Here is a 27,313-nt window from a genome sequence, read left to right on the forward strand (position 1 = left end):
TGAGTTCATCTTCTCCATCTCCACAGTCTTTAACGCCATCACACACAGCCGTTCTGCTGATACACAGTGCAGGCGACACGCAGCGAAACTTTCCAGAACAACTCTGAAGCCCCACTGCAAATATAGAGACAGTCTCTTAACTGACCCCGAAATAACCATCTGTTACCAGGATAACGACTCCTGGTCATTTAACAGGGTGGAGCTCATCAAACATTTACACCGGGCAGTGTTAAAGTAGAGTTTCATTAGCTAAGGAGGACGGTAACAACTTTATACACACACAAACACACACTGACCTCCTAAACCGATTCCCAGGACCAGAGTCAGCGCTATCAGCAAACCTACGGTTATGAGCAGTGCCAGCAATCTGCGAGACACGTACGGCCAACAAAGAGATTTAAAGCCTGATAGTTCACCTCCTGAGAGAGAGAGAGAGAGAGAGGGAGAGAGAGAGAGAATGAAATCAGGCTGTTAAAAGGCCAGTGCTGTCAGTGGTGTAGACTGATTAGATCACAGTTGTCCTCTAACCCCGATGTAATCAACTGTGTAAGCACAGGCTATAGCTGTGCTGAGACTCGTACAAGCTAATTTCATTTACACAATTTGACAACGCTGTCAGCACAAGTTACAAATCATTTTTTAAATTGTTCCTATATCTCTAGTGGTAAAGCATTGTGTTAGCAACATAAAAATAATGGGTTCAAACCCCAGGACAGGTCACTTTTAGTGATTTACCGTTTAAAATCATCCTACATAATATAAAGAACATTATATAAAAATATAACCTTGATATCTTTAAAGGATTACTCCATTTTCTTAAAAAAATCCAGATAATTTACTCACCAACATGTCATTCAAAATGTTGATGTCTTTCTTTGTTCAGTCGAGAAGAAATTATGTTTTTTGAGGAAAACATTGCAGGATTTTTCTCATTTTAATGGACTTTAATAGAGCCCAACATTTAATACTTAACTCAACACTTAACAGTTTTTTTCAACGGAGTTTCAAAGAACTCTAAATGATCCCAAACGAGGCATAAGGGTCTTATCTAGCGAAACGATTGTCATTTTTGACAAGAAAAATAAAAAATATGCTCTTTTAAACCACAACTTCTCATCTATCTCCGGTCTTGAAAAGCGCCAGCGCGACCTCACGCAATACGTCATCACATCAAGAGGTCACAGAGGACGAACGCAAAACTACGCCCCAGTGTTTACAAGTGTGGAGAAAGAGGACCGTTCCTACGTTGTTGTATGTGGAATGATACTAATTAATGTCTTTGTGTCAGTTTATTGTTTAAAATGGTTCGCAAATGTGCATTTCATACATGTAACACGTGACCTCTCTACGTCACTACGCATTTACGTTAGGTCGCGCTGGCACGTCACAGGACCGGAGATAGATGAGAAGTTGTGGTTTAAAAGTGCATAATTTTTATTTTTCTCGTCAAAAATGACAATCGTTTCGCTGGATAAGAGTTTGGAGTTCTTTGAAACTCCATAAAAAAAACTGTTAAGTGTTGAGTTAAGTATTAAGTGTTGGGGTCCATTAAAGTCCATTAAAATGAGAAAAATCCTGCAATGTTTTTTCAAAAAAACATAATTTCTTCTCGACTGAACAAAGAAAAACATCAACATTTTGGATGACATGGTGGTGAGTAAATTATCTGAATCTTTTTTTTTTTAAGAAAATGGACTAACCCTTTAATATTGAATGAGCAGTGGCGGCCGGGGACTTCTTTTTTCGAGGGCGCTCGATGCGAAGTTCGTCACAACATGTATGTTGTCCGTCATGTGTGTGGTTCATCATTTCAAAACATGTGTTCGGTGCATCGAGTGATCCTGTGTGCATCACGTGTCTTGTCAAAATAAGTGCCTGCTGCAGATGCGTCTAAAGGGTTTAGGATAAAAGAGACGCTCGCGTTTGCCAGATACTCGAATAATCTCATACGTAATCAGAGTTTACTGTTAAGGGAGTGTCTTGCATGTATTTTGTGAACGTGAACGTCTCTTTTATCATAAACGGTTTTGACGCGTGTGCAGCAGGCACTTATTTGAACAAAACACGTAATGCACATGGTACACATGACGCAACAAACACATATTTTGAAAACATGAGTAACACACATGACACATATTTTGAATATGCGACCCTCAGATGAGCAGTCACGAGGGGCCACTGCGAATGAGTTCGGTCATGTCAAAGATTTAAATCAGTTTAAGATCAGGAATTGAACCCACGACTTTTACGCAATGCTCTACCAAATGAGCTCCATCTAATACCATCACTTTATTATTCAGGGTGTGCGATAATAACAATTTTAGAGTAAAAGAAGAGAAGTCTTACCAGAAAGGAAAGGTTGGACCTTGATGATGGGCACACCTGGGCTTGGTGGGATCTGTATGTTATAAGTTTTATACACAGGCAGTGGGGCGGACGCCTCGGTGGGCAACTCAACGGGCACATGAGGGTCCTGCGTCGCCGGGTCATAGATGTGAAAGGAATGGCTGCTGAAAGAACTCACGTTAAAAGTAGTGGGGGTCTCGATGACGGGAAGGTCCTCGTCCGTAACAGACACCACTTCAAGAACACCGGACTCAGGTCTGTCCACTGCTGTATCCTGAGTGAACGTATAAGGAAGAATGAATAAAGTGACATGAAAACAAGATCGCATCAACCAGCAAATACTCCTTACCTTATCCTCTTGTCTTTCTCCCTCTCTCTCTCCTGATGTCTGGGAAGAAGCCATAACTCTCCTCTCATCTTCTCTCCATCTGAGATGAATCAGTCAAATGTGATGGCCATGAGACCAAACACTTAGGAAGGGAATTAATCCAGAGTTTGTCTGTATATTCCCAGTGACTCCAAGAAATGCCTGTTAAGTTATCTCCTGATAAACAGAGGCTTGTTAAATGAAACTATTGGTTGATGGTTGGTTATCCGTTCTTTGAGTGATCTTATTTCTGTTCTCCTCTTGCCACACCTGCTCTCCAGCACTAAATGACACCTGAGCAGGAGTACGCCAGCGTTTTGTCGTGTCACTGCAGTTGTGGATCAGGTAAAGATGGACTGAGCTCTTGTTACATTGCAGGGGTCACTGAGGAATACCAAGCATGAAAAGGTCACCAGCCTTTGGGCTGTTCATTAATTGGATGCTGCATTTATGATGAGCAGTAACGTTTATTAAGGACCTTGTTTATAGGTCTATTTTGGAATCTTTATTATGATGCTATGTGCATTTATTCAATTTTTCTGGTGTAGTATATATACATTATAAAAATGCAGTTTTTTCAACCCATGGTTGGGTAAAATATGACCAAAGTTTTGAGGCTGGCTCCAAAAGGGAGTCAATTCCCATAGACCCCCATGTTAAAATGCCCAACTTTACAATAGGAAATAATATGTTTACAGCCTGGTACAAAAAGTGTTTTTGGTCTATATAGCTCATTTTGCCCTTCATGACAACTGTGAGGGGGGTAGATGTTTTTGTAACTCATCCTTTTAAATTATATTAAGCTTTGAAGTTTTGCATAATTAAGGGCGTGGCCACTTGAGTGACGGTTGAACAGCCACTGCTGTCACTAGAACTGAGCAAGGTGGGCGTGGTTTCAGCAATCAGCCACCTCGGCTTCATGTCCCGCCTCTTTACACATTCTTGGCTATCCGTGAGTGATCCACGGTGACCCGTGGGCAAGATGTCGACTGCAGACACCGCCTACTTTAAGCTTTAAAAACTATCTTCACAAACCAATGGGTGACATCATGGACACTACATCCATATTTTTTTACACTCTATGGTTTCAACACACTGTAAATAAAAGATTTGTTGGTTCAACTTAAAAAAGTAAGTTAGCTGGTTGCTTTAAAATTTTGAAATATAAAAATATTAGTTGACTCAAAAACGTTTGTGTGTCCACTATAATTTTTTAAGTTGAATGAATTCCAAATTTTAAGACGACCAGGTAACTTACTTTTTTAATTTAAACCAAAAAATTTTTAGCAGTCCACAAAATGCTGAGTTTTTGAACATTGTCAGGTCAAATATGGACTTTTTTGATTATTTAAACCAGTGGTTGGGTTTGGTCATATTTTCCCAACCATGCGTTGAAAATGCTTTTTTTTTTATCCCGATTAACACAATCTTTCTGCTAAACATTCATTTGATATAGTTGACATCAAGCACTAATGTATTCCAATGTGAGTTTTATTTTGTTCACTTGTTTACCACAGGAGATATAGCTGCTCTTAGACGTTTAGCATTGAATTCAAATAACTATTAGACACAATAGAAACAAGGAATTTTAATTGGAATGTAATAAATGTTATATAAATTATATAACACATATTATCATTTAAGAGGGATTTATTGTCCATGGTTTGAAACCAACAAACAAACCACTGCTATAAGGAAAATGCATTTGTGCAATTTAATTTTTAACTCAAAACCTTGCAGCTTGTTTAAAACAATAAAACCATTACCGGAAATTCTAATGGTTTCCATTTAAATACCAATAGGAACCATTAGCTTTTACCATTAAAACCCCTACACTGTAGTGTGTTTTGGGCCATATTCCATTAAAACCAATACATAGAACCAATACCATTAGAGACCAACAAAGACCAATACACTGTAGTGTGTTTTGGGCCATATTTTATTAGAACCAATAAAATTCCCAATAAAACCAATAGAATTTCTGTGATGGTGTCTATTGTTTTTTTAGCAGGGTAGTTGGGAAACACGTAGAGAAAATGTGTTAAACAGAGTGTCATTACATCTGTCTGTTACTGAGAAGCCGAATGTTATGACCTTGTCTTCGTTTCCATCATGGTGTATCTGGTATCCTGGTGTCTGTTTTACGAGATTAATGTCTTTCTGTGTAACCTCTAAAATCATAGGTACATGTAATGACACATTTTAACCGGCAGGTGTCACTGTAGCCGGATAGCGTATCTGTTCGTGCTTTTAGGCGGCTTTTCATGAGCCAGCAGCTGCTTGGGCTCTGACACCGATGATTCACACACACTTGTGTGATAACGGAGCCGATTTTTGCGCGGTTATAATCCGTGCCTCCCCCTCCTGCGCACAGTCACGACTACTGAATAATCTAAAAAGCTTAATAAAAACCAGAAAAATTGCGGTAACCAAACATCAAAGGGACATTCATGTTTTCAAACTTTACTGCTTTGATCTGTAAACGCTGAGGTGTTGAATCGCAAAGGTATGCCTAGACCTGTTTTACTATGCTAATCACATGGCCTAATAATCCCAATAAAACATTTCAACATATTGTGATTTGACTATTTAAGACCTGTAGAAACCCTTTGTAAGCTAATATTTCATAATAAATTTCCACGGACTTGTTCTGGAAAAACATTTACGTTGTCAGTTTGCTGTATCCACTTGTGTTGAATTTTGACATAAGATCGACATTGGATATTTTGAATTCAGATAAATGTTGGATTTTGGATCCTGACGTCGGATCAACGTCGGATTTTGACGTCGGGTCAACGTAGGACTTTGACGTCAATACCCAATTTTAGCATATGTAAAGGTAAACAAAAAAAAAAAAAACCATTTATGTTGTCAGATGTTGTATACTCTTGTGTTGGATTTTAAATTCAGATCAATGTTGGGTTTTGAAGTCATATCAACGTTGGATTTTGATGTCAGGTCAACGTTCGCTTTTGACATGAGGCCAACATTATGGTTCTTGACATCGCATCAACGTATGGTTTTGATGTGGGGCCAACATTGGATTTTCATGTCAATGCCCAATGTTGGGCAGATGTCAAGGTGAATTAAGACCAGGGCATTTTGAGGGTCAAATATGTACACACATTTCCGTCAAGTAGGCAACAAGCAAAAAGTCTAAAAGCTACCTCCCCACTTGTCCAAAAATAGTTAGAATCCTAACCAGAGGCTGTTGTTATGAGTCAGAATATTTTAGGTGAACAAAAAGAACATAAGCCATTTGGCACAGCAATTTTGAATACAAAAAAATATTAACTACTAGGCTATTTAAGAAATATTAGGTTTAAACAAATGTAAACCAGTACCATAATAATTTACCCAGAAATTAAAATGATATATTAAAGGGGACATTTTGCCAATTTAAAGGCGTGAGCAAAAATGTGCCATTTTGGGGTGTGTCCTTTTAAATGCAAATGAGCTGATCTCTGCACTAAATTGCAGTGCCGTGGTTGGATAGGGCAGATTGAGGGGTGGTATTATCCCCTTCTGACATCACAAGGGGAGCCACATTTTAATGACCTATTTTTTCACATGCTTGCAGAGAATGGTTAACCAAAACTAAGTTACTGGGTTGATCTTTTTCACATTTTCTAGGTTGATAAAAGCACTGGGGACCCAATTATAGCACTTAAACATAGAAAAAGTCAAATTTTCATTATGTCCCCTTTAAACTTATTTTAGCCTACATTATAGTTTTATAGTTTTTTCAGGCAAGTCGGTTTCTAACAAAAGGGTAATACAGAATTTTTTTGCCTATAGACAAAATTAAAGTTATTTTGAAGCATTCATTCACTATAATGATAGAGGCGGAATAGACACGACAGGTTACCGACACCAGTGAGTGACGTCAAAAATCACCCATGCGTGGCCTGACGTCACCACAGACTGCGGTTATGATTGGAGTTTTTCAGAGCGGGTCTCTCTCTGTAAGGACCCCGCTTCTACTGTACTAATGCCGCTTTATAACGTGTCATTTCTTAGGGGATGCACAAACTAACTTGTTTTGTATAGACAGATTAAATGACTTAAATAAATACATTTTCTAAAATTCAATTACAACCTTAAACACCTCTAAATGCCCTATAAAGACAAATATGTGTCGATTATCTAGGATTTATCATTGATGTTTGTCATGCATATCTGTTATTGTTTGTTTCAATACATTTTTTCTATCTCAAATGCATGTTAAAAATAGCCTACAGTTGAAAAAACGGTGCGATGCGATCGTCGTTGTGATGTCAGTAAATTTAGGTGCCCCCTCAGGATGCCTGACTAGTCGCGCTCACCAATGAACGTCTACAGTGTGAATGTCCTTCATTTCTCTGTCTGGCTATTGAACTTGCCATCGCGGATCTAAATTTGGATTAAAATAAGAGAGAGAAGAGAAACACAGATCCAGTTTGTCGCTGCAGCCTCACGAGCTCCTAAATCGCGTGACATTCTGGAGCGTGTAAAACAACTTTGACTGCGCGCGACATGGAGTGCCGAGTGCTGTCGATTCAGAGTCATGTCGTGAGAGGATACGTTGGAAATAAATCGGCGTCCTTTCCCTTACAGGTGAGACACCAAGCTAACGTCGTTTGTAGAAGTGGGAAATACACAAATGTTGTTCAAGGAGCCTGACAGCATGCCGATGTGCAAAGTAAAGGTCACATGGTCAATACCCATCATTAGATGCCTGTAACATGCATTGCAGTTTGTGCACAATTCAAGTCTAAATTATTGATACGTTTAAATGATCAGAACTTTGTCCTCTGCATGCTTGTTGCGTTGTGCTGCCTGACAGATACTTGGGTCAAATAAGTAATGCTATTCCCATATATAAACTTATATTGTGAGGAAATAACGCTTGTATACAAAGTCAGCTCATACAAAACCAGTGGTGGCCAGCAGGTTATATTGGCACAACCCACTTGCGGTGAGACCGGCAGACACACGGCGACTGTCATTTTTAAGAAAAGTGACACTGGCGTTCATCATCTCTGAATCACTGATTGTCGATTTCCGAGGCATCATTTGGCACGTGGGATTGCGCTGCGTCCAAACTATGAAACCACGCTCATTAGATTTTGAATGGGTCCAGCTGTCAGAAAGCTACTGTCCTCAAGAGCTCTTCATGATTCCTTCTGCATGCTTTTGTTATCATTGCCAGTCATATTCAAAGACAACAGTCACTTATGTATTAAAATACGATATAGCAATTTATTTAACGAAATAAGGAAAAAAATACAAAAATTATTTTGCATGCTTGCGCTGTCTTACGTTTCAATGCTGACGTCACAGCAGGGGGATTTAATTCAAGCCGAGTCGTGACATTTGATTTTTTTAAAGGTTCTGAAATCTACTCACACACATTCATCTCTTATGACGCGACAGATGACGTTTTATTCATACGCTTATTGTTTAAACTTTGAATAGGAGATTGTCACATTGAGAATAAATAATAATAATAATATTTAAATTAATGAATTATTTTAATGTTTTTTTTTTACTAAGTTAACGTTACCTTATCAAAACCCGATTGGCACGTATAATTGAATATGAATATCACAAATAGACGAACACTTTTCAGTCAGGTTTTGCTATAGAGAACCTTGTGTCCTTTTCTCCTCAATAATACGTTATTTAAAAATAAATTACATTTATAAATCATTACACTTATTGATTACATTATACATTTTTGTATGTTGTATGTGGAGGGATTCCGAAACTACTAACATTATACATTTTTCTTGGATGGCATTTTAAACATGTCTTCAAGTTAAAATTGTGTTTATAATCATTTTTTTAAGATGGAAAAACAAAAGTGTTTACTTGTTTCGTGAGCTATCAACATGGACTTGGAGAACACAAGGGTTGACTGAACTTAACTAATTCAAGTCTTTGTGAATATTACAGTTGTAGTTCAAGGATAAACTTTCATAAAAAATAAGCGTTCGTAAATATTTTGTTCTTTCAGGTCTTGGGGTTTGAAGTGGACTCGATCAACTCTGTTCAGTTTTCTAACCACACAGGTAGGCTGAATTTGATTACGCAAGCATTTTGCTAATACATCTGTTGTCACAGCAAAACAATCTTGCATAAAGTATTTCTTCAGTTTGAGTAGGTTTGTGTTGTTTACTTATTTAGTTATAAATAAAGGATTCTGTAAGCTTTTCTTTTTAACTGTTAAAGTTAAAAGTGAACTGTGTTTGCACAAATCATCCTTTAAAGTGTTGAAGAAGCATTTATTTGTATTATTATGTAATATGCTTTGATGAGTGATTGCTGTATTGTGACATCATAAGTGTGCGCCTTTTTCCTCCTTATGACCTCATTATTGGCAGGGCCAGACAACTTTGTTTTAACCTGTCAAAGAACAGGAGAAAAATGACATTGCATGACAGTGCTTATTGGATATTTGCATATGTATCTGTACAGCTTTTTGCTGAAATGTTAAAGTGGATGTGCGATTTCTTTTTGGACCAATATTTTTCGTATCCCATTGTATCAGCCAGAAGTTAGCATTTTATAAGATGATTTCTGTTGAATTGTAAAACGGGCAACAACATTGCTTCTTTTGTTTGAGCCATAGACTGTAAAAAAAGATGGACGACGCGATGTCGCCTCCCACCATTGTAATGAATTGAAGCCAAAAATGTCCGACCACGGTCGCCGCCATGTTACGTAAAAACGTCAGTTTTTAGCCAAGGCATGCGCAGAAGGAATTGTCCGTGGAGCCAGGGGCGGAGCCGCGGTATCAAACTTCCGCCCAAACGCTTGCGCGACCAATTCAACCACGCCAATCATAACGACACGCCCCGTTTCTATAGCATCAAATTACAAGCTAAAATAAAACTTACCACAATAATGAACACTTGAACATATATCAGCATGATAACAACTACTTGAAAGTACCACAACCATCTTTCGGAAACTTTTATTGGAAGTGTAAATAATTGTTTTATTTAGAGCAGAGTCCCATTCGTTTGAATGGAGAGTGTGAGGTTTATTACTTGTACTGCAGCCAGCCACCAGGGGGTGATCAAAGAACCAGAGGCTTCACTTTTCAAGGCTTATGAGGCACACCCGGTTTGAGCATCCTGCCGTAGCAAGATTGGGTATTAGTACATGTTAACGATATGCAAAAGGTACAAACCTTAAAGTAAACGATGACGCAAGTTATTGTCTCCAACGTAAATCTCTTTTCTTGGACTACAACAAATACACAGATTGTAGGCAATAGTTTACTTCCTGGGATTGATGATGTAGACAAGACCGACATTATCATAATTCCTCCCGCTTCAGACTCTTAGCATGTAAGTTAACTCCTGTTAGCATTGTATTGTTGACTGAATCTTTCAAACATGATAAGGAGCGTCACATTTCCAGCTGATGTCAGAGGTATTCAGGCCAATCACAAACTACAGATTAGCTGGCCAATCAGGGACCCAGCTCTTTTCAAATCGATGAGTTTTGTACAAAATCAGTGTGTTTCAGGAAGAGAGTATATCTGGAGCTACAAAAATGTACGTTATGTGAAAAAGAATATTTTTTTAACCGTTAACCACGTGAACACATTGTATTATACCAAATACACAAAATAACATTGTTTTTTTAGCAATGAAATGGGTGCTTTTTAAGTGTTTGTTAGGGATCCACTGAATGTTTGGCAACCGAAATTATCATGTTCGGCCAAAAACATTTTCGGTTTTCGGCCAAACAAGTGAAAAGACCGAATGTATTTTACCAAACATAGAGTCTTTGATGACGGGATCGAATGGCAACAGCACAGAGTGGGAGGCGTGCAAATGCAGAAAACATATTGGTGAACGCATTTTAAAGTCAGGATTCCCACTGGTCCTAGAAATCCTTGAAAGTTTGTGAATCTGGGGGAAAAAATGCAAGGCCCTGGGAACTTTTTGAAAATATACATACATAGAATACAGGTCATTGAAAGAGCTTGAATCTATTTTATCCATATTATGCCTTGTATAGTGTAGGATAATATCATAAAAATTCTAGACTTTTTAAGCACACATGCTAAACTGTTCGCTTTAAATTATTATATCTTCTGTATGTGAATGGTGATTCTTAACAAAATGCTTTTTTGCATAGTTGTGTTTGACAAATGAAAACGTCTCAGGTTACGTATGTAACTGTTGTTCCCTAAGAAGGGAACGAGACGCTGCGTCTCCCTTGCCCTACTTCCTGCGTTCCTGTAATGCTGTCTTTGGCAATATTTCAGATAGTGATATACTTCCTGTCTCTCACGTCACCCTGCCTTTGTCATTAAGCCTCACCATTGGTTGAATTTGATATACACATTCAGACGCACTTACCCCTGGAGGCGTCCCCAAAGTGTCACCGCAGTGACGCAGCGCAAGTTCCCTCCAAAGGTTACTGTAACACTGTATATTTAAAGTTATCTCGATGTAACCTTACTCTCACTTGAAATGTGTCCCTACATTAAGTCCTTGAATTTGAGGGTATTGGACCTGGAAAGTCCTTGAAAGGTCCTTGAATTTGAAGTTAACTAAGGTTTGAGAACCCTGTAAAATGTCAGATTAATACGCGAAAGCATACAGCAGTACAAATTTAATTTATCATTTAAAATCAAGACATTCTAAACAGCATGAAGCGTATGAGAAAGACACTTTGGCGGCGATCCTATTTGTCTGCTGAATGCACAAGCATGGAGAACGAGGAATGGCCCTATAATTATGGCTGAAATATAAAAAAAAAAATAATTGTTGAATATTGTTAAATAAATATACCGGTAGTATAAGGGACATTCTGAAAAATTGCAAAATAATTAGGAATTAAAAAAATTTTGGTTGTTCGGTAATCAGCCTTTGGATACGGTTTCATTTTCAGTAGTCTAAACAATATGTTATATGTGGCACAACCTTCTCTTGGATGTTGACCTGTGACTGGCCTCCTGCTCTGCTCCGTTGCTTTCTTCTCCTTGGGGTCTTAATGTCTTTAGCCACTGGAGTTAGTTTTATCATTTTAAACCCATAGTGAAACCAGACTTGGACACTTTTACATGAATTTATATCTTTAAAGCAGCCATTGTCACCATAGCTAATGTATGATTGCTTTTCTGCTGTTAAGAGTAGCCTATTTACATACATGTGAGATAAACAATAGCTAGTCTTTTGAAGCTGAGGACACAATCTTTAAAGGTTGCAGCTTCCGAAGCCCCCCAAGAGAACTGAAATGAGATGGTTTAGCCTTCAGAGGATATGTCATTTGCGTCACCTGCTGTACGCGCCCACCACGTCTGTGGAGACGTTATGATGACTTATTAAAATAAATATAGAACAAGAAAAATATTAATTTTATCAAACTAATCAACCTTAATAGAAATATATGCAACATACACAGAATAATATTAATACTAAACATAACTTATTATAATAAAACAGTGAGAAGAAACTTTTTTTATTTAACAAAGGTTTTAAATGTTTGTTTTAAAATATCTAGCAGTGATATTCAGCCGTTATAGGCGCACAATGAATTTCGGGATAGCCTAGGCTGTAAAGGATCCATTCCTTTGGACCCTGGAGAAAGAAGGACGCATTCTGAGGTCGCATAAGCAGCCTTCAAAATAGTTCGGCCTTACTAGCCTTCAGTCGTGCTGTTGTGATGCAAACTGTCTTAAAATGCAGCTTTCGGAGATTGCAGCCTTCGAATTAGGACACAGCTAATAACCTCAATGAAATCAGTACCGTCAGTTCTATTCATTACCGTATTGTCCCGAATGTTGCCTATTAATATTTTATTAACTTTAGAAATCTGCCTTACTATAAACGACTGTAGTTTATCAGGTTGCATCATGTCCAGATGAACTTGGTTATGTGTATTTAACGCCACCTATAGCATTTTTGTGGGTGTACAGTTTGATTGAAATGTAATCATGTCTAAAACTCGAATAAAAGACAACAGTTGTTTATTGAGAGGCATTTGCATGAAAAATATTACGTTGTATATTCAACAATATGGTATTTAATGGTATGCATTGACCTAATGCTATATGTTTCGCCATATCACGACTCGCTTTAAATAGTGATTTCTTTAATCTGGAAATGTTATTGTGAAAAATGTTGCTTTATGTTGTTTTTTCATTTGGGTTGTCAGTGGTCACCAGTCAACAAACTAGTTCTAAGTATATGCAAATAATTTTTTTGGTAAGTCTCAAAGGCCCATAGTATATTGGCTGCCTTGCATGATAGAGACACAACTAAACATGAGGTTTGGAGTAACCATTGTCACGGCCGGCTTGCAAACACTGACAAAGGAGACAACACGTTGGGTAAGGGTCAAAAAGGAGTAACATTTATATAATATATAATATAATACTTAAGCAAATGGGAAACGAGATGACACAGGAAGCGAGGGGAGCGAGCAACATCATTCTGACGGGAACTGCTTAAATTTGCTGGCGTCAGCTCCAACACAGGTGTAAGTCCTCAGAAATTATGACATTACTCGCCCTAACACCATCCTGCGAAACAAGCAAAAAGGAAAACCAAACAAACAACAATATGGGTTCAATATCATACCCTGAAGAAGGCTATCTGTGCCGCTACGCGTGGGTTACTGCCCTGTTATGTTTTTAATGTTATAGCCATATTTAAATAAAGGCTTTTTACCTTTTGATATATGAAGAGTGCCTTGGATTCCCCTTTTTTTCACGTTTTGTATACCCTACACCAAAGAGCACCTAACTAATTTTTCCCAAACAAAAAAAATTTTTTTTCAGCTATTTTTGAGCACTTTGGATTTTTTCTGATTTCAACAATATGGGTTCATTTAGGGTGACCATATGTGCCATTCTTCCCAGACGCGTCCTGGCCAGCCTTTCGGTGTGTCTTCCGGAAGTCGTATTTGTTGACCGCATACTTCATAGAGGATTATTATTATTATTACAGAAAAGCAACCGTTACATTTTAAGGTAAGAATGAAACTACGATTGTGTGGCGTATCCAGTTAACAAATACGACTTCCGGAAGACGCACCGAAAGGCTGGCCAGGACGCGTCTGTGAAGAATGGCACGTACGGTCACCCTAGTTCATAACATCGTAGAGTGTGTCCCAGTGACCATAGAAGTCTGCTAACTAGGGATGATCATATTGACCAGTTAACTTTTAACCGAAGGCAAGAATTTATGAGCGTTTAATACTATCAGTTAAAAGAAAAAAAATTACAGAATAAAAATATTATTCGGTGCATGTTGACACGTGCCTAGAGACATTTCGCCACCTAAACAATGCAATAAACAGTGCAATAGTACATAAAAAAAATAAGAAATATCACTTTTGATTTCATTGGGACTTTAAATGCATTCATATGTTAAAAATTCTGATCCTTGCTATATTTAGTATGGATTTCTTGCCGAAAACACACCAGATGTTATCACATCCTACTATCATTTTGTCTTTTCATCACTTTTTCATTATTCTGCACCCTTTTAGTGAACTACAGCCACTTTCTGTCTATTGAAATGGCAGGAACTGTAATCTCTCTGTGATTTTTACAGGTGCATGTGTTAGCATAGTGAAACATAAATGGGTGCCGCAAGGCTTTATAGGTAGAAACATTTATGCAATCGCAGCGGTTCGCATGCGTGGTTTTCGAATGCTTCCCATGATCGTGATTGGGTGTGAAATAGAGGATCTGCATGATGTGTGTGGGCACAGGGATTTGGATTAGAGGTTCGTGATTCGTGTGGTGTTTCCAGCAGAGATGCAGACAGCAGAAAACGATGACGACAGACACCGGCCTTATCGCAAAACACACACATGCACGCACAAACACACGGACCACGACGACAATGATGCGTCTTTCATCCATCGCCTCAGGCTTTCCTCTGTCCTGTTTCTTAGCAACAAGAAACAAACCATGTGACCGACTCCGTGACTCACCTGAATTGTGACATCACGGCTTGCTCAGCAACAGAAAAAGCCTTTGACGAAACAGAATGGGGTTTGGTCCACCACCCGTATACTGTGTCTGGGTCTTTTCTAAGATTTCTATGCATACCCCACATATCCTGTCAGTATTGTACACTGCATATCTGTTGGCTGCTGCTGTGTATGTTTGACCTTTGACCTGTCATTATTTAGGTTACTCTCACTGGAAGGGGCAGGTGCTGACAGCGGACGAGCTTCACGTCTTGTATGAAGGGATCAAACTGAATAACGTCAACCACTATGACTACGTACTCACAGGTGAGCACCAAACACCTCTCGCACTCTTCAGTCAATTGTTGAGGTCTTCATGTTTCTTTATTTAAAAAAATATATTTTTACGTTCTTTAGAGAAATGTTAATTTAGCTTTACTTGGGTTTGTCTTGTAATGAAACATGCATAGATGAATTGAAGTCATTTGGATTACTTTGATGATGGATGGGATGTGCTTTTGGAGCTTTGAAATGTTAACCACATATCATGAAAATCGGACTTTTTTCATGTTTAAGTGCTATAATTGGGTCCCCAGTGGTTCTATCAACCTAGAAAATGTAAAAAACGATCAACCCAGTAACTTAGTTTTGGTAAACCATTCTCTGCAAGCACTTGAAAAAAGAGGTCATTGAAATTTGGCTCCCCTTGTGATGTAAGAAGGGGATAATACCGCCCCTTAATCTGCACTATCCAACCACAGCACTTCCATTTGGTGCAGAGATCAGCTCATTTGCATTTTAAAGGACACATCCAAAAACGGCACATTTATACACTTAATATTTATCTTAAAAAGTCTTGTAAAATGCCCCCTTTAATGTAAATCTTGGCTTTGAAAGAAACATTTGAATTTGACAGGAGCTGACAAAAACTTCAATGCACCCCGTCCCATGCTGTTTGTGCTATGGAGGAAGTGAATGGTACCCAAATTCGTGTGGCTTGTCGATGCAGAGTAGGGCTGGGCGATAATTCGATAACGATAATTTTACCGATATAAACTTTTTCGATAAAACGATAAGGACAGTTCGATAAGTGATCGATAATGTTTAAGCACTGTGCGTAATGTTGCGCGAGCACTTCCGGATGCGGCACGCGCTCTTGGTTTACAATCACAGTGACAGTCAGACTTGAAGGAGTGGAAGATGAGGCAAGTTATTAATTTATTAGTAGAGACCTATGATTTTCGCGATGCGGATAACGCGGACGGAATCACGGAATCCAAATGCGCGGAAACATTTTCTTGTGTGTAATGTTGGACGCGCAAACAGGGTTCGTCAAACACAGCAGACACAGGTGCGTGCAGTATACTGTACTTTCATTCAGCGTCCGCCTTGCGCACGCACACGTCCGCACAGCTTTAAAAGTATATTTACAGGACATTCACAAATTCAGGAAACTGAGGAAAAGCAGCAGATCCACCACTGCAGTGAATATAGTGTTTGGGTATGTGCACTCCCACAGCAACGTGACACTCTTGACATCCATTTATCAGCGTGTATAGCTCGTATATGTATAACACACGCGTGATCACTGAACTAAGTTTTCTTTCTTGTTTAAGTGAACATAAACAGCTGTTACTCAGTATATTGAAACTTAAAGCAGTCTGTCTTGGGTCTTAAAGTGACAGTAGTCTGCTGCTTTTGTGTCAGAAATGTGTTGATTTCATAACAAATAGATTTACATTTAATACAGATGCATTAAAACAAGATTTTAGTATTTGTATTTGTCATGTTCTGAATAAAAAGTAGTTTAAAACCATTATTAACTGTCTGGTTTTTACAATTTTCATTCAGGAGCAAAAATCTGCCTTTAAATTTGACAGGAGTAAAGATTTGTTATTTATCATGATAATTATCGATATCGACTGCTATGGAAAACATTTTCTCGATAATTTTTTGGGTCATATCGCCCAGCCCTAATGCAGAGTTATGCTTTTACATTTCTTTGCAATCGGTCTTGAGATTTTCCATGAAACCGTTTGACATTGATGAAATGTGTTGGTTGTTTTAATGTGAGACAATGGACAAACTAGGTCATTTTCGGGAGCCCCAAGGGATCTGAATATAGTAAAAATATGGAAATGGGCTCTTTTGACTTGGAATAGGCGATGGAAATCAGCTTCATAATTGTGGCAGTGTTTTTGCACACACAAGTGTAGTACTTGAGAACAAGTTTTAGTCACTTTACTTAAACGGATAGTTCACACAAAAATGAAAACAGATCTGGGGTCCACTGACTTCCATAGTATAATTTTTTTCCTCTGTGAAAGTCAATGGTGCCCCAGATCTGCTTGGTTATTACAAACTTTTTTCAAAAATCTTTCTTTGTGTTCAGTGACGTGTTAACAAGTTTGGAACGAATTTTCATTTTTGTGTGTATTATCCCTTTAAGAGGCCCTTTATCAAATACAACCACAATTACAACAATAGATTTAAATTAAATCACCAAATTGGTTTACAAAACCCAGTCCTATTGTGTAGTCAAAGAATGAGGGAAAAGAGATGTCTCTCTCTTTCTCTTTCTCTCCCTCTCTCTCTTCTGACACTTCTAACTAGCACCGAGGGAACGTAGAGGACATGTGGTCATAGAGTTGCAGGTCTGGCACAAGCACAGCCGACAGAGACGTTTTGCTTCATTGAGTGTGTTAGCAGGCGAGAAGTCTCTTGTGCATGAACTCGCCTTTATCGTCACCTTGAGAGAGCAGCAGAGAACAGAATGGATGAAGGAAAAATAAGAAGATAGGAGAACTAGAGAGCCAAGATTTCACATTGCTCTCTAGATACAATCTCAGCCCAAAAACTAAAGTCTGCGTCTCCAGAATTAAAAGGGATAGTTCACCCAAAAATGCTCATTTGCTCAGTACAAACCTGTGTACACTTCGTTGTTATGCTGAACACATAGGATGATATTTTGAGCAATTTTTGTAACCAAACCATTTCTGAGCACCACTGACTTCCATATTATGTTTCTTTCCTACAGTAGGAGTCAATGGTGCTCCTGTTTCCTGCTTGATTTAAAATATCTCCTTTTTTGTTAAGCAAAACACAGAAATTTATTCAGGTTTGTAACAACATGAGGGTAAGTAAATTATGACCGAATTTTTATTTTTGGGTGAACTATCCCTTTAAGCTTTAACTCCTAAAAGGTATTCTGACCCAGTGTGTGATTGGTCTAATGATTTATTATGAAATATTCATTATAAACAAATCGCCATTTGTTGGAACAACTTGCATATAAAAATGATTGATATAAAAGGCAAGAGGGTTTATTTGAGCGTTGTGTCTTGGAGTAGGGTTAGGAGACACCAGTAGAAAATAAAATTAGCTTAGTGTTTAACTTTTTCCCCGTCAGCGTTTAAAAAAAATGCCAATTAGTGCCAGCCAAAGTTTAGTGCCTTTTTAGAAAATTTTATTTTTTAAAAGCTTTTGGGTAACCAGTCAGTCAGTGGCTGTGGGCGGGGCTTAATCAGTGTGATGTCACATTATCACGAGAATCAGAACCGTATGTCTAATGAGCCTGCTTTGGTTTAATGGGGATTGAAAAAGGGATTTTTTTTCATTGTAGACTCCACAAACTGCCAACACGCATTTATTATATATATACGCATAATAAGTGCCCTTTAAAATAACAAACTTGCACATTTTGGTTCGTGTATGTAGTTCTGGGGAGTTAAATAAAAAAAGTTATGTTCTTTACTGTGATATATTATATTTATGACTACTGAAGGAAAGTATTTTCTATATTGTTCTGGCATGTGGTGCCTTTAAATGTCACTGCTGTAGAGTAGATGAATCTCACTGACATTTAATTTAGCTCAACATTCAACTAGAGCCATGTTTTACAATCTTGAAATGAATCAGGGATGGATGGATGGATGGATGGATGTGCTACTTATTGTGATGTTGTGTTGAACTGTTTCTCTATTGCTGTAGGTTACATGAGAGATACATCATTCCTGGAGATGGTGGTTGATATTGTACAGGAGCTGAAGAGAGCCAATCCTAATCTTGTATATGGTGAGTTTCTCTCTGTGTGTTGAGACACATGACAGGAATTGGTGTGTATATTTGATAAAATATAATAAAATAATTATGCAAATATGTAGAATAACATAGCAATAGCAAAGTAAATATTAAACATTACCCCAAGATTTACTCACCCTCAAGCAATCTGAGATACAAATGTCCATCATCTTTTAGACGAACAAATTTGGAGTTATTTTTGTGAAGCGATCTGAAAAAAAACATCACATGGTGAAATTTAAAGCGATAGTTCGGCCACAAATGATATTAAACCCATGATTTATTCACCCCCAAGCTGTCCGAGTTGCATATGTCCATCGTTTTTTTAGACAAACACATTTTCGGATATTTTATAAAATGTTTTAGATCTTTCAGTTGATTAAATGTAATGTTACAAACCGGTAACTCTCTCGATAAATGCACAATCAACATCAGTCATTTTGCAAACAGACAACCGCATAGCACTTGCCCCTCCCACAATAAGTGGAGTTTGCCTCTGACGCGAGTGAAATGCTTGCTTTTTCCGCGCGTCTACTCCGCTCTACACGCGCGAATGCATCCAAATTGTTCAAGCGGCAAACCACGTGAGGTAGACGCGATTTTGACGCCCAAAACGCGTTCGGTGTAAACTCAGCATAAGGAATGAATGGGGCTAAGCTAAATGCTAACACATTCATGACACGCTGTACAAAGATTCATTGCATGCATTGAAAAAAGATAGGTATGTATTTATTTGTCTAAGTTAAGGTAAGAACTTAGTCAAATATTGAAAAACAGTGGTGTTTTCCTTTAAAGTTTAAAATATGGATATTTTTCTCACAAAATCGCATTGATGACCCGCAGAAGACCCTTATTATATCATTGGTCCGTGTGGATTACCTTTGTGAAGAATGAATGCACTTTTTTGGGGTTTAAAGTCAGTTGTTGTTCCCTGATCCCTGTTTTCTATTATGATGGACATATGTATCTCAGATTGCTTGAGGGGGAGTTAATCATGGGGTAATTTTGATATTTGGCTGACCTCCTAGTTAAACATAACTTGCTTTTCTCCTGTTTCTCAGTTTGTGACCCTGTCCTGGGTGACCATGGTTCAATGGTAAGCTTTTTTGTTCTCTGCGTACTTACCAGATACTTTTTGCTTCCTTTGTATATCTACTTCAGAATTTGCATCACGATGTGTTGAATTTGTTAATTTGACCGCAGATTTGTTTCTTTGCAGTATGTCCCAGAAAATCTGCATCCAGTCTACAAGAATAAAGTGGTACCGGTGGCCGATATCATCACACCGAACCAGTTTGAAGCTGAGTGAGTAGAATTCATCCACTCAGCAGCTTTGCTTGTTTTTGATGCAAAAGGCGAAACTCTTCACCCCTTTACTGTACTTGTTGAATGAAAAGTGGTGGTTTAGTGACCTCTGGTGGCCACTGCTAGCATAACAAACATTATCACTGATCAACTCATCTGACTTTGAAATTCTGCATTACAGGCTGTTGACAGGGAAGAATATTAGCACAGAGAAAGATGCTGTTGAGGTGAGTTTAAGTACACACACCTTTCTAAGTCCAGGGTTCCCACAGGTCCTTGAAGTGCTTGAAAGTTTGTGAATCTGGAGAAAAAAATTCAAGGCCCTGGGAAGTTTCTGAAAATATACATACATAGATACAGGTCATTGAAAGTGCTTGGATCTATTTTATGCAAGAAGTTTTCTTGAAAAAATCCATATTATTCCCTGTGTAGTGTAGGATAATATCATAAAATTCTAGACTTTAAGCACACTTGCTAAACTGTTCACTTTAAATGCGTATATCTTCTGTATGCGAATCTTGATTCATACCAAAATGCTTTTTTGCATAGTTGTGTTTGACACATGAAAACGTCTGAGAAGGGAACGAGACGCTGCGTCTCCCTTGCCATACTTCCTGCATCCCTGTAACGTCGTCTTTGGCAATATTTCAGATAGCGATATACTTCCTGGCTCCCGCGTCACCTGGTCTTTGTCGTTAAGCCTCACCATTGGTTGAATTTGATATACACATTCAGACGCACTTACCCCTGGAGACGTCCCCAAAGTGTCACCGCAGTGACGCAGCACAAGTTCCCTCAAAAGGGAACTGTAACACTGTATCTTTATAGGTTACACAATGTAACCTTGCTCTCACTCAAAATGTGTCCCCACATTTAGTCCTTGAATTTGAGGGGGATTTGCACCTGAAAAGTCCTTAAATTTGAAGGTAACTAAGGTGTGGGAACCCTGTAAATCAAGCATGAGTATATAAAGCCCAACCATTGTCAGTACATAATGTTTGTGTGTCCAGGTGATGGATCTGCTTCATAAGATGGGTCCAGACACCGTGGTCATCACCAGCTCAGATCTGCCTGCTCGTCAAGGAGACCGATTTCTGGTTTCTTTTGGCAGTCAACGCATTTGTAAGTACATGTGTGAGTGAATTTTTAACAACTAGTTCAACGCACAGGGTCGCTTTAACTAAAGCTGTCACTAATACTGCACTGTGTTTTGTAGAATGTGAATAGATAACTGCTTTTGTGTATATCTGGCAGTGATGCCAGATGGCACGAGGAAGACCCAGCGGGTCCGAATAGAGGTGCCAAAAGTAGACGCGGTGTTTGTGGGCACCGGTGATCTATTTGCTGCTATGCTCCTTGCCTGGACCCACCATTACCCAACGGACCTGAAGGTGCACTGTCTTGCATCATTATAATGTCATTATGCAGCCCTGCCATGCATGCCTTATAATTGCATTTTAATGAGCGTATATTGACCTTCGTCTCTTTGTTATATTTTCTGTCTTTCTCAGATGGCATGTGAAAAGACTTTCTCGGTTATGCACCATGTCATTAAGAGGACTATCTCATATGCTTTCGGTAACGCATTCGTATTGACTTGATCACAATCATAGTAGTGTCATCAGTGACAATGTATATATACATGTCTCTCGTTCCTGTGCTCTCAGAGATGGCAGGCCCCGGTAGAAGACCCAGCCCGGCCCAGTTGGAGTTACGCATGGTCCAGAGCAAAGCCGACATAGAAGATCCAGCCATAGTCATGGAAGCCACTGTACTATAGAGTCGCCAAACAGCTCCAACATCTCATCCACACATCATCACCCTCCGCTCACAACTGCACAACCGCAGATGTTGTACATTTTGATATGTAATGTGACATTGCCTTAGAATCTCAGACAGAGTACGACAGCTCCATTTCGTGAGATTCAGCAGGGTACAGCCAATCAAACGCAAGGGAGGGGGCAAGTCGTGTTTTTCATCCCCTCTCTCTCTTTTCCTGTTTTCTCTCAAAGATCCTTGAAGAAATCCGGTTCGTCCTGCACATTAAGCCCAGACTCCTGACCAGGTCAGTTATGTACCTAAACTGCCAGTGATCTAGTGAGGACCAGTTTTGCAAATTAAATGACGTCAGTGTGGGTTTGACGCTGTGTTGTTATACGGGGAGGGGGAAGTCAAGACCAATATGGTTAAATCTTAAGGAAAGTCTGGGTCTTAATTCATCCCAAAATGTAAAGGATAGGAAATTATTGGTAGTAGTAGTAGTTACGTTTTTTTTTTTTTTAAGTAAATGCAAATTCCATTTTAAATATAATTTTTTTAATAAGTATTTATTATGGTAGTTTTTGTTGTTACTGAAATTGATATATTATATTATATTATATTATATTGTGACTCTTTCCCTGCCAGAGTTTTTTTTTTTTTTTAAAGGTGCCAGCCAGCACCAGCCTAGAATTTTTGTTTTGTTTTCAATAAAAATATTCTTATATCAAGATGTATTTTCTTGATGGGCAAAATGACCCAAGAAAATAAGTCTAGTTTTTATATAAAAATATAAATTTTAAGTTAATTTTGTGTTTAAAACAAGTAAAAATATATGCCAATGGGGTGATAAATTTTTTCTTGAATTAAGTGTTTAAGAAAAAAATTAATTTATTTCAAGATTTTTTTCATACCCCGTTGGCAGATTTATTTGCTTTTTTAAGCACAAATTTATTTAAATTTGATATTTTTCTACTCTTAAAACTAGATTATTTTTCTTAGGTCATTTTGCTCATCAAGAAAAGGCATCTTAATTTAAGAATGTTTAGATATTTCTACTGAAAACAAGACAAAAATACTAAGTAAGAAAGTCATTTTTGCAGTGTACTGTAATTTTCAAGAAAATAAATTCTTAGTATTTTTGTCTTGTTTTCAGTAAAAATATTAAAAAATTCTTTAAGATGCTTTTTCTTGATGACCAAAACAACCCAAGAAAATAAGTCTAGTTTTAAGACAAAAAAAAATCACATTTAAATGATTTTGTGCATAAAACAAGCAAAAAAATCTGCCAATGGGGTAAGCAAAAAAATCTTGAACATTTTTCTTACAAAATACATTTAAGAAAAATGGCTTGTTTTATGCACAAAATCACTTAAATTTGATATTTTTGGTTTAAAAAATTGACTCACTTTCTTGGGTCGTTTTGCTCATCAAGAAAAAGCATCTTCATTTAATAATTTTTTTATATATATTTACTGAAAACAAGACAAAAATATTAAGAAATTTTTTTCTTAAATCATTTTTTGCAGTGTACCGTACAATATGAACAGACCCTCTGCTTTAAAACAACAAAAAAGTTTCATCCTATCTTCATTTTTTTTATCAACTTTTTCAATATTGGTAGGTTTTTTCAAAGATTTCACAATTTGGGCAAAAAGGTGAAATAAATAAATTTTGTAAAGGACTTTTTTTTTTAAATCAGATTCAGACGATCATCAAAACATACACTAAGTTTTTACTCTTTTTAAATTTATGGATACTTCAGTGTTTTATAAGTTGGGCAAGTGGATAAAAGCGGAAATATGGTTTGCCGTAAAAACTCATCTTTGGCAGGGAAGCGGTTTCTATTAATTGACGAGATAACTCGTCAATGGCGGGGAAAGAGTTAAAGTTTTCCGTTATGTAATACTTTCCTTTTGGGGTGAAATTTGACCTTGACATTTCTAAGTGATTCTCATACCTACCTTGAAAGGACATTTTGTGGCCAAACTCAAAAATAACAAGTTCAATAAGTCCAACTTGTGTCTATTAATTTGCGTATTGTATTGTTCGTTTTTGTGAATATTTTCCCTAAAAAGGGAGATTTTAATGAAAAGATGCGCTGCTGTATTTTGTGACTAATGTTTTTTGTGATGAAAAGATGTGTTGTAATAATTTTGGCCTTGCTCATGTTTAGGATTTAATTGTATTTTTAATTTATATGATTTTATATATATATATATATATATCTTAATGCGGAGCCTATGACATTTCACAATGTCATTTTTATTCATCTTATGTAACTAATATTGTCATTTTCTTTAATCGATTGTATTTGCATTGATAATCTATTTCTTTGTACAGGCAGAAGGAACTTGAAAAGTAGTTTTAACTTTTTATTTGACAGTATTTTCATATCGTAAAGGAAAAGACTTAAGAACATCTTACAAATGCCTTGACAGAAGTGACTCTGTGTTTGTGCTAGTTGGTGACCAGCACCAGGTTCTCTCTCACTGTAGAAAGCACTTCATGGTTAAAATACTTCGAAAGAAAATAAATGAAAGAAAAGGTATATATTTAGACTTTTTTTTTTTTTTTGAAAGTTTTCACTTTCTGCTGTATATTCGTCTATGTCTCTGATCTAGCTTACTTGTGGATTTTTTTACTGTTGTATTACCATTTTATTTTTGTTCATGTTCGTGTCACACAAAACTGATGCTTTTTTAAGATAGGCACATTACTTTATTCAAACAGTTTATTCTGTTTTTTTGTCATTTCCATTATTCTTAGTGATTCCCCACACAAATTTAATGTTTTTCACATGTTATCAAGTGGGTTTCACATGGGATTTAGATGATAACGTTCTAACACCAGGTGCAAAAAAAAGTCTTAATGGTTGTCTAAAAACTGTTTGTCATCTTTCTTTATCATTTAAGATATTATTTTGGTAAAGGTGTGAAATAAGACTCACCTGTGGCAGTTTGCATTCAGGTTTTCTTTTTTGATTTATGTTCAGGTTTACTTATTCTGAATCAAACTATATTTCACATTTCATTTTATATTCGGATTCACTCCTTCTGAATCACTAATGAATCATTCATTCGGGTTCACTCTTTCAGATTTACTTATTTTGATTGATTAATTTTATTCACTCAATCGGATTCACTCATTCGGAATCACTCATTCGGAATCACTCAATTGGATTCCCTCATCTCAATACATTTCCTCTTCTTTATTTATTATTTAAGATATTATTTTGGTTTATGTGTGAAATAAGACTCACCCGTGGCAGTTCACATTCAGGTTTTCTCTTTCAGATTTATGTTCAGGTTTACTCATTCTGAATCAATTTATGATTCACATTTAGGTTTGTATTCTGATTCAGTCATTCTGAATCACTAATGACTCATTAATTTGGGTTCAATCTTTCAGATTTACTTATTTTGATTGATTAATTTGTATTCACTCAATCGGATTCACTCATTTGGAATCACTCATTCGGAATCACTCAATTAGATTCCCTCATCTCAATACATTTCGTCTTCTTTATTTATTATTTAAGATAATATTTTGGTTTTGGTGTGAAATAAGACTCGCCTGTGGCTGTTCGCATTCAGGTTTTCTCTTTCAGATTTATGTTCAGGTTTACTCATTCTGAATTAAACTATTATTCACATTTAGGTTTATATTCAGCTTTACTCAATCGGATTAACTTCTTCTGAATCATTCGGATTCACTCATTCAGATTCACTTATTCTGCATTCCTCATTCTGATTCACTCATATTGAATCAGTTTTTCGATTTACTCATTTTGATTAATTAATTTTATTTACTCAATCGGTTACACTTATTCAGATTTACTTATTCTGATTCACTAATTCTGATTCACTTATTTTGATTAATTTTATTCACTCATTTGGAATCACTCAATCAGATTCATTCAGTCGGATTTACTCATTCTGATTAATTCAATCGGATTCTCTCAATCGGATTCACACTTCTCAAATATTTTATTCTTTCATACTATTTTTTGGCAAAACAAAAATGATGGCCATGTGCAGGACTAATCGGGGGTCAGCAGCATTGCTCTGAGGGGCACATGCTTCTGCATTTCATTAGTTATTTAGCTGTCGAAACTCTTGCGTGTATTTGTACATTGTTAGTGTGTGTACGTGTGTGTGTGTGAATGAAGGACACTTCTGTCGTGAGTGTGAGAGTATTTGTGTTATATTCGAAAAAATATGAGGGTGTAACGTTACACACTGGGGAAGTTGAATAAAATAAGGCAAGCCAAGTAAAGAGCTCGTCTTCGAGAATGTTGACAATGAACTGGCATACGGTTAATTATGACATCACTGTACTTGACTGAACTGTACTGGAACCATTTGGTTTGTGGTACTGGACAAAATGCCACTGATGCTAGATTGGTACAATACGGCCATTTCTGCCCGCAGATGCCTTGGTGAGCGGTTGGCAGCTAAACTTGATTCTGCCCGGATGAGCATGTTAACTTGTGTATTAAAAAAAGATGTCAATAACATGCTTGCTATGAGGGCACGCTTGATGTGTTTTAAAGTCGAGTAGCTATTGTAAGAACATAACGGTAGTAATGTAGCTCTAGAAAAGTGTTTGTAGCTTTTTCTTGGTAAGACGAGGGTGGCTTGACACGATGGACACAAAGCAGAATTCAAAGATGCATCTCGCTCTCTTAGTGGGCAGCCAAATATTTTGACTGTTATCACAGTGATGTCTACTGCATTCCCTGAGGGAAGTAAGAAATTTTGGGGTGAACTACATTTTTGTTTGTTCTGTATACATAATGTATGTAAAATGTATATTGGTCTGTGGAAATTGTGTGTCGTCTATTGTAAGACTGTGGATCAAAATTGACCAAATGATGATCAGCTCCTTCTAGTGGATGGGAGCTTGTATCATCTGAGTAACCCATCCACCTACCATTACTTAAACCATGACCAAACCATCATATAGACGTGATATTTATATAGACGTTTAGTTCTTTTTAAGTATTATTTTAGTGGAGCACAGATTGAGGTACAAGACATAATGGCTTCTGAGGGGATGGCCTTGTTTTTATCATGTAGAGTGAAATAGAAAAACTATGGACTAGAAGTTTAACAAATGATTCATTGTGTCTTGGTCTCTTAGTGTGAAATCACCATCATTAAAATGAGTGTTTAAATCACTGTGCTTGCTGTAATGTACTATTTTTTTTAACATTACGCCTTATAGAAGATTCAATGGCAAGAGTACAGGAGATACTTGTCCTCCTCACAGAAGACCAGATGGCCACAATTATACATTTGTGACATCATAATGGGAAGAGTGACATGTTGCCAGATGCATCATTTCTATTCTTCTGTAAATATGTCTGTTCTAATAGTGACATGTTAGTGATTCACAATTCAGTTCCCTCTTTGTTGACATGGTTGTTATCAGAAACGCTTTTATTTGTTTATTTTTTAGTTTGTTCTGAATGGGGTCAGAAAAGACAATAAAAATAAATGTTTGGTAAAGTTTTTAGTGCTTTGA

General features: G+C 37.3%; 2 protein-coding genes across 2 annotated transcripts in view; one reads left to right on the forward strand and one right to left on the reverse strand.

Moving 5' to 3' along the window:
* The window catches only part of LOC135760577 (transmembrane protease serine 3-like), an 11,559-nt gene extending 8,478 nt beyond the window's left edge, over positions 1 to 3,081 (reverse strand). Inside the window, exons 1-3 of the mRNA XM_073814610.1 lie at positions 2,347 to 3,081; positions 297 to 419; positions 3 to 114 (exon numbers count right to left, since the gene is read on the reverse strand). Coding sequence (XP_073670711.1) covers positions 3 to 114; positions 297 to 419; positions 2,347 to 2,749 — 638 coding nt within the window. The 5' untranslated portion in view covers positions 2,750 to 3,081. The remainder of the gene's footprint in view (positions 1 to 2; positions 115 to 296; positions 420 to 2,346) is intronic.
* A 3,910-nt stretch (positions 3,082 to 6,991) lies between these two features.
* On the forward strand, positions 6,992 to 23,476 carry LOC135746609 (pyridoxal kinase-like). Its single transcript, XM_065265239.2, has 11 exons — positions 6,992 to 7,309; positions 8,712 to 8,766; positions 14,864 to 14,968; positions 18,632 to 18,715; positions 19,783 to 19,817; positions 19,941 to 20,026; positions 20,208 to 20,253; positions 21,037 to 21,148; positions 21,281 to 21,417; positions 21,538 to 21,604; positions 21,694 to 23,476. Exons 1-11 carry the CDS (start codon positions 7,229 to 7,231, stop codon positions 21,804 to 21,806), a joined length of 921 nt encoding a protein of 306 aa, XP_065121311.1. The 5' UTR covers positions 6,992 to 7,228; the 3' UTR covers positions 21,807 to 23,476.
* The last annotated feature ends 3,837 nt before the right edge of the window (positions 23,477 to 27,313 follow it).

The sequence above is a fragment of the Paramisgurnus dabryanus genome, chromosome 4 (genome assembly GCF_030506205.2).
Source record: "Paramisgurnus dabryanus chromosome 4, PD_genome_1.1, whole genome shotgun sequence".
In the NCBI taxonomy this organism is placed as follows: domain Eukaryota; kingdom Metazoa; phylum Chordata; class Actinopteri; order Cypriniformes; family Cobitidae; genus Paramisgurnus; species Paramisgurnus dabryanus.

Excerpts from the sequence above, each read along its gene's own strand:
- LOC135746609 (XM_065265239.2), top strand. The coding sequence starts at position 7,229 with ATGGAGTGCCGAGTGCTGTCGATTCAGAGTCATGTCGTGAGAGGATAC. Across the intron at positions 18,716-19,782 it reads CAATCCTAATCTTGTATATG|TTTGTGACCCTGTCCTGGGT; the intron begins GTGAGTTTCTCT and ends CCTGTTTCTCAG. Across the intron at positions 20,027-20,207 it reads CCGAACCAGTTTGAAGCTGA|GCTGTTGACAGGGAAGAATA; the intron begins GTGAGTAGAATT and ends TCTGCATTACAG.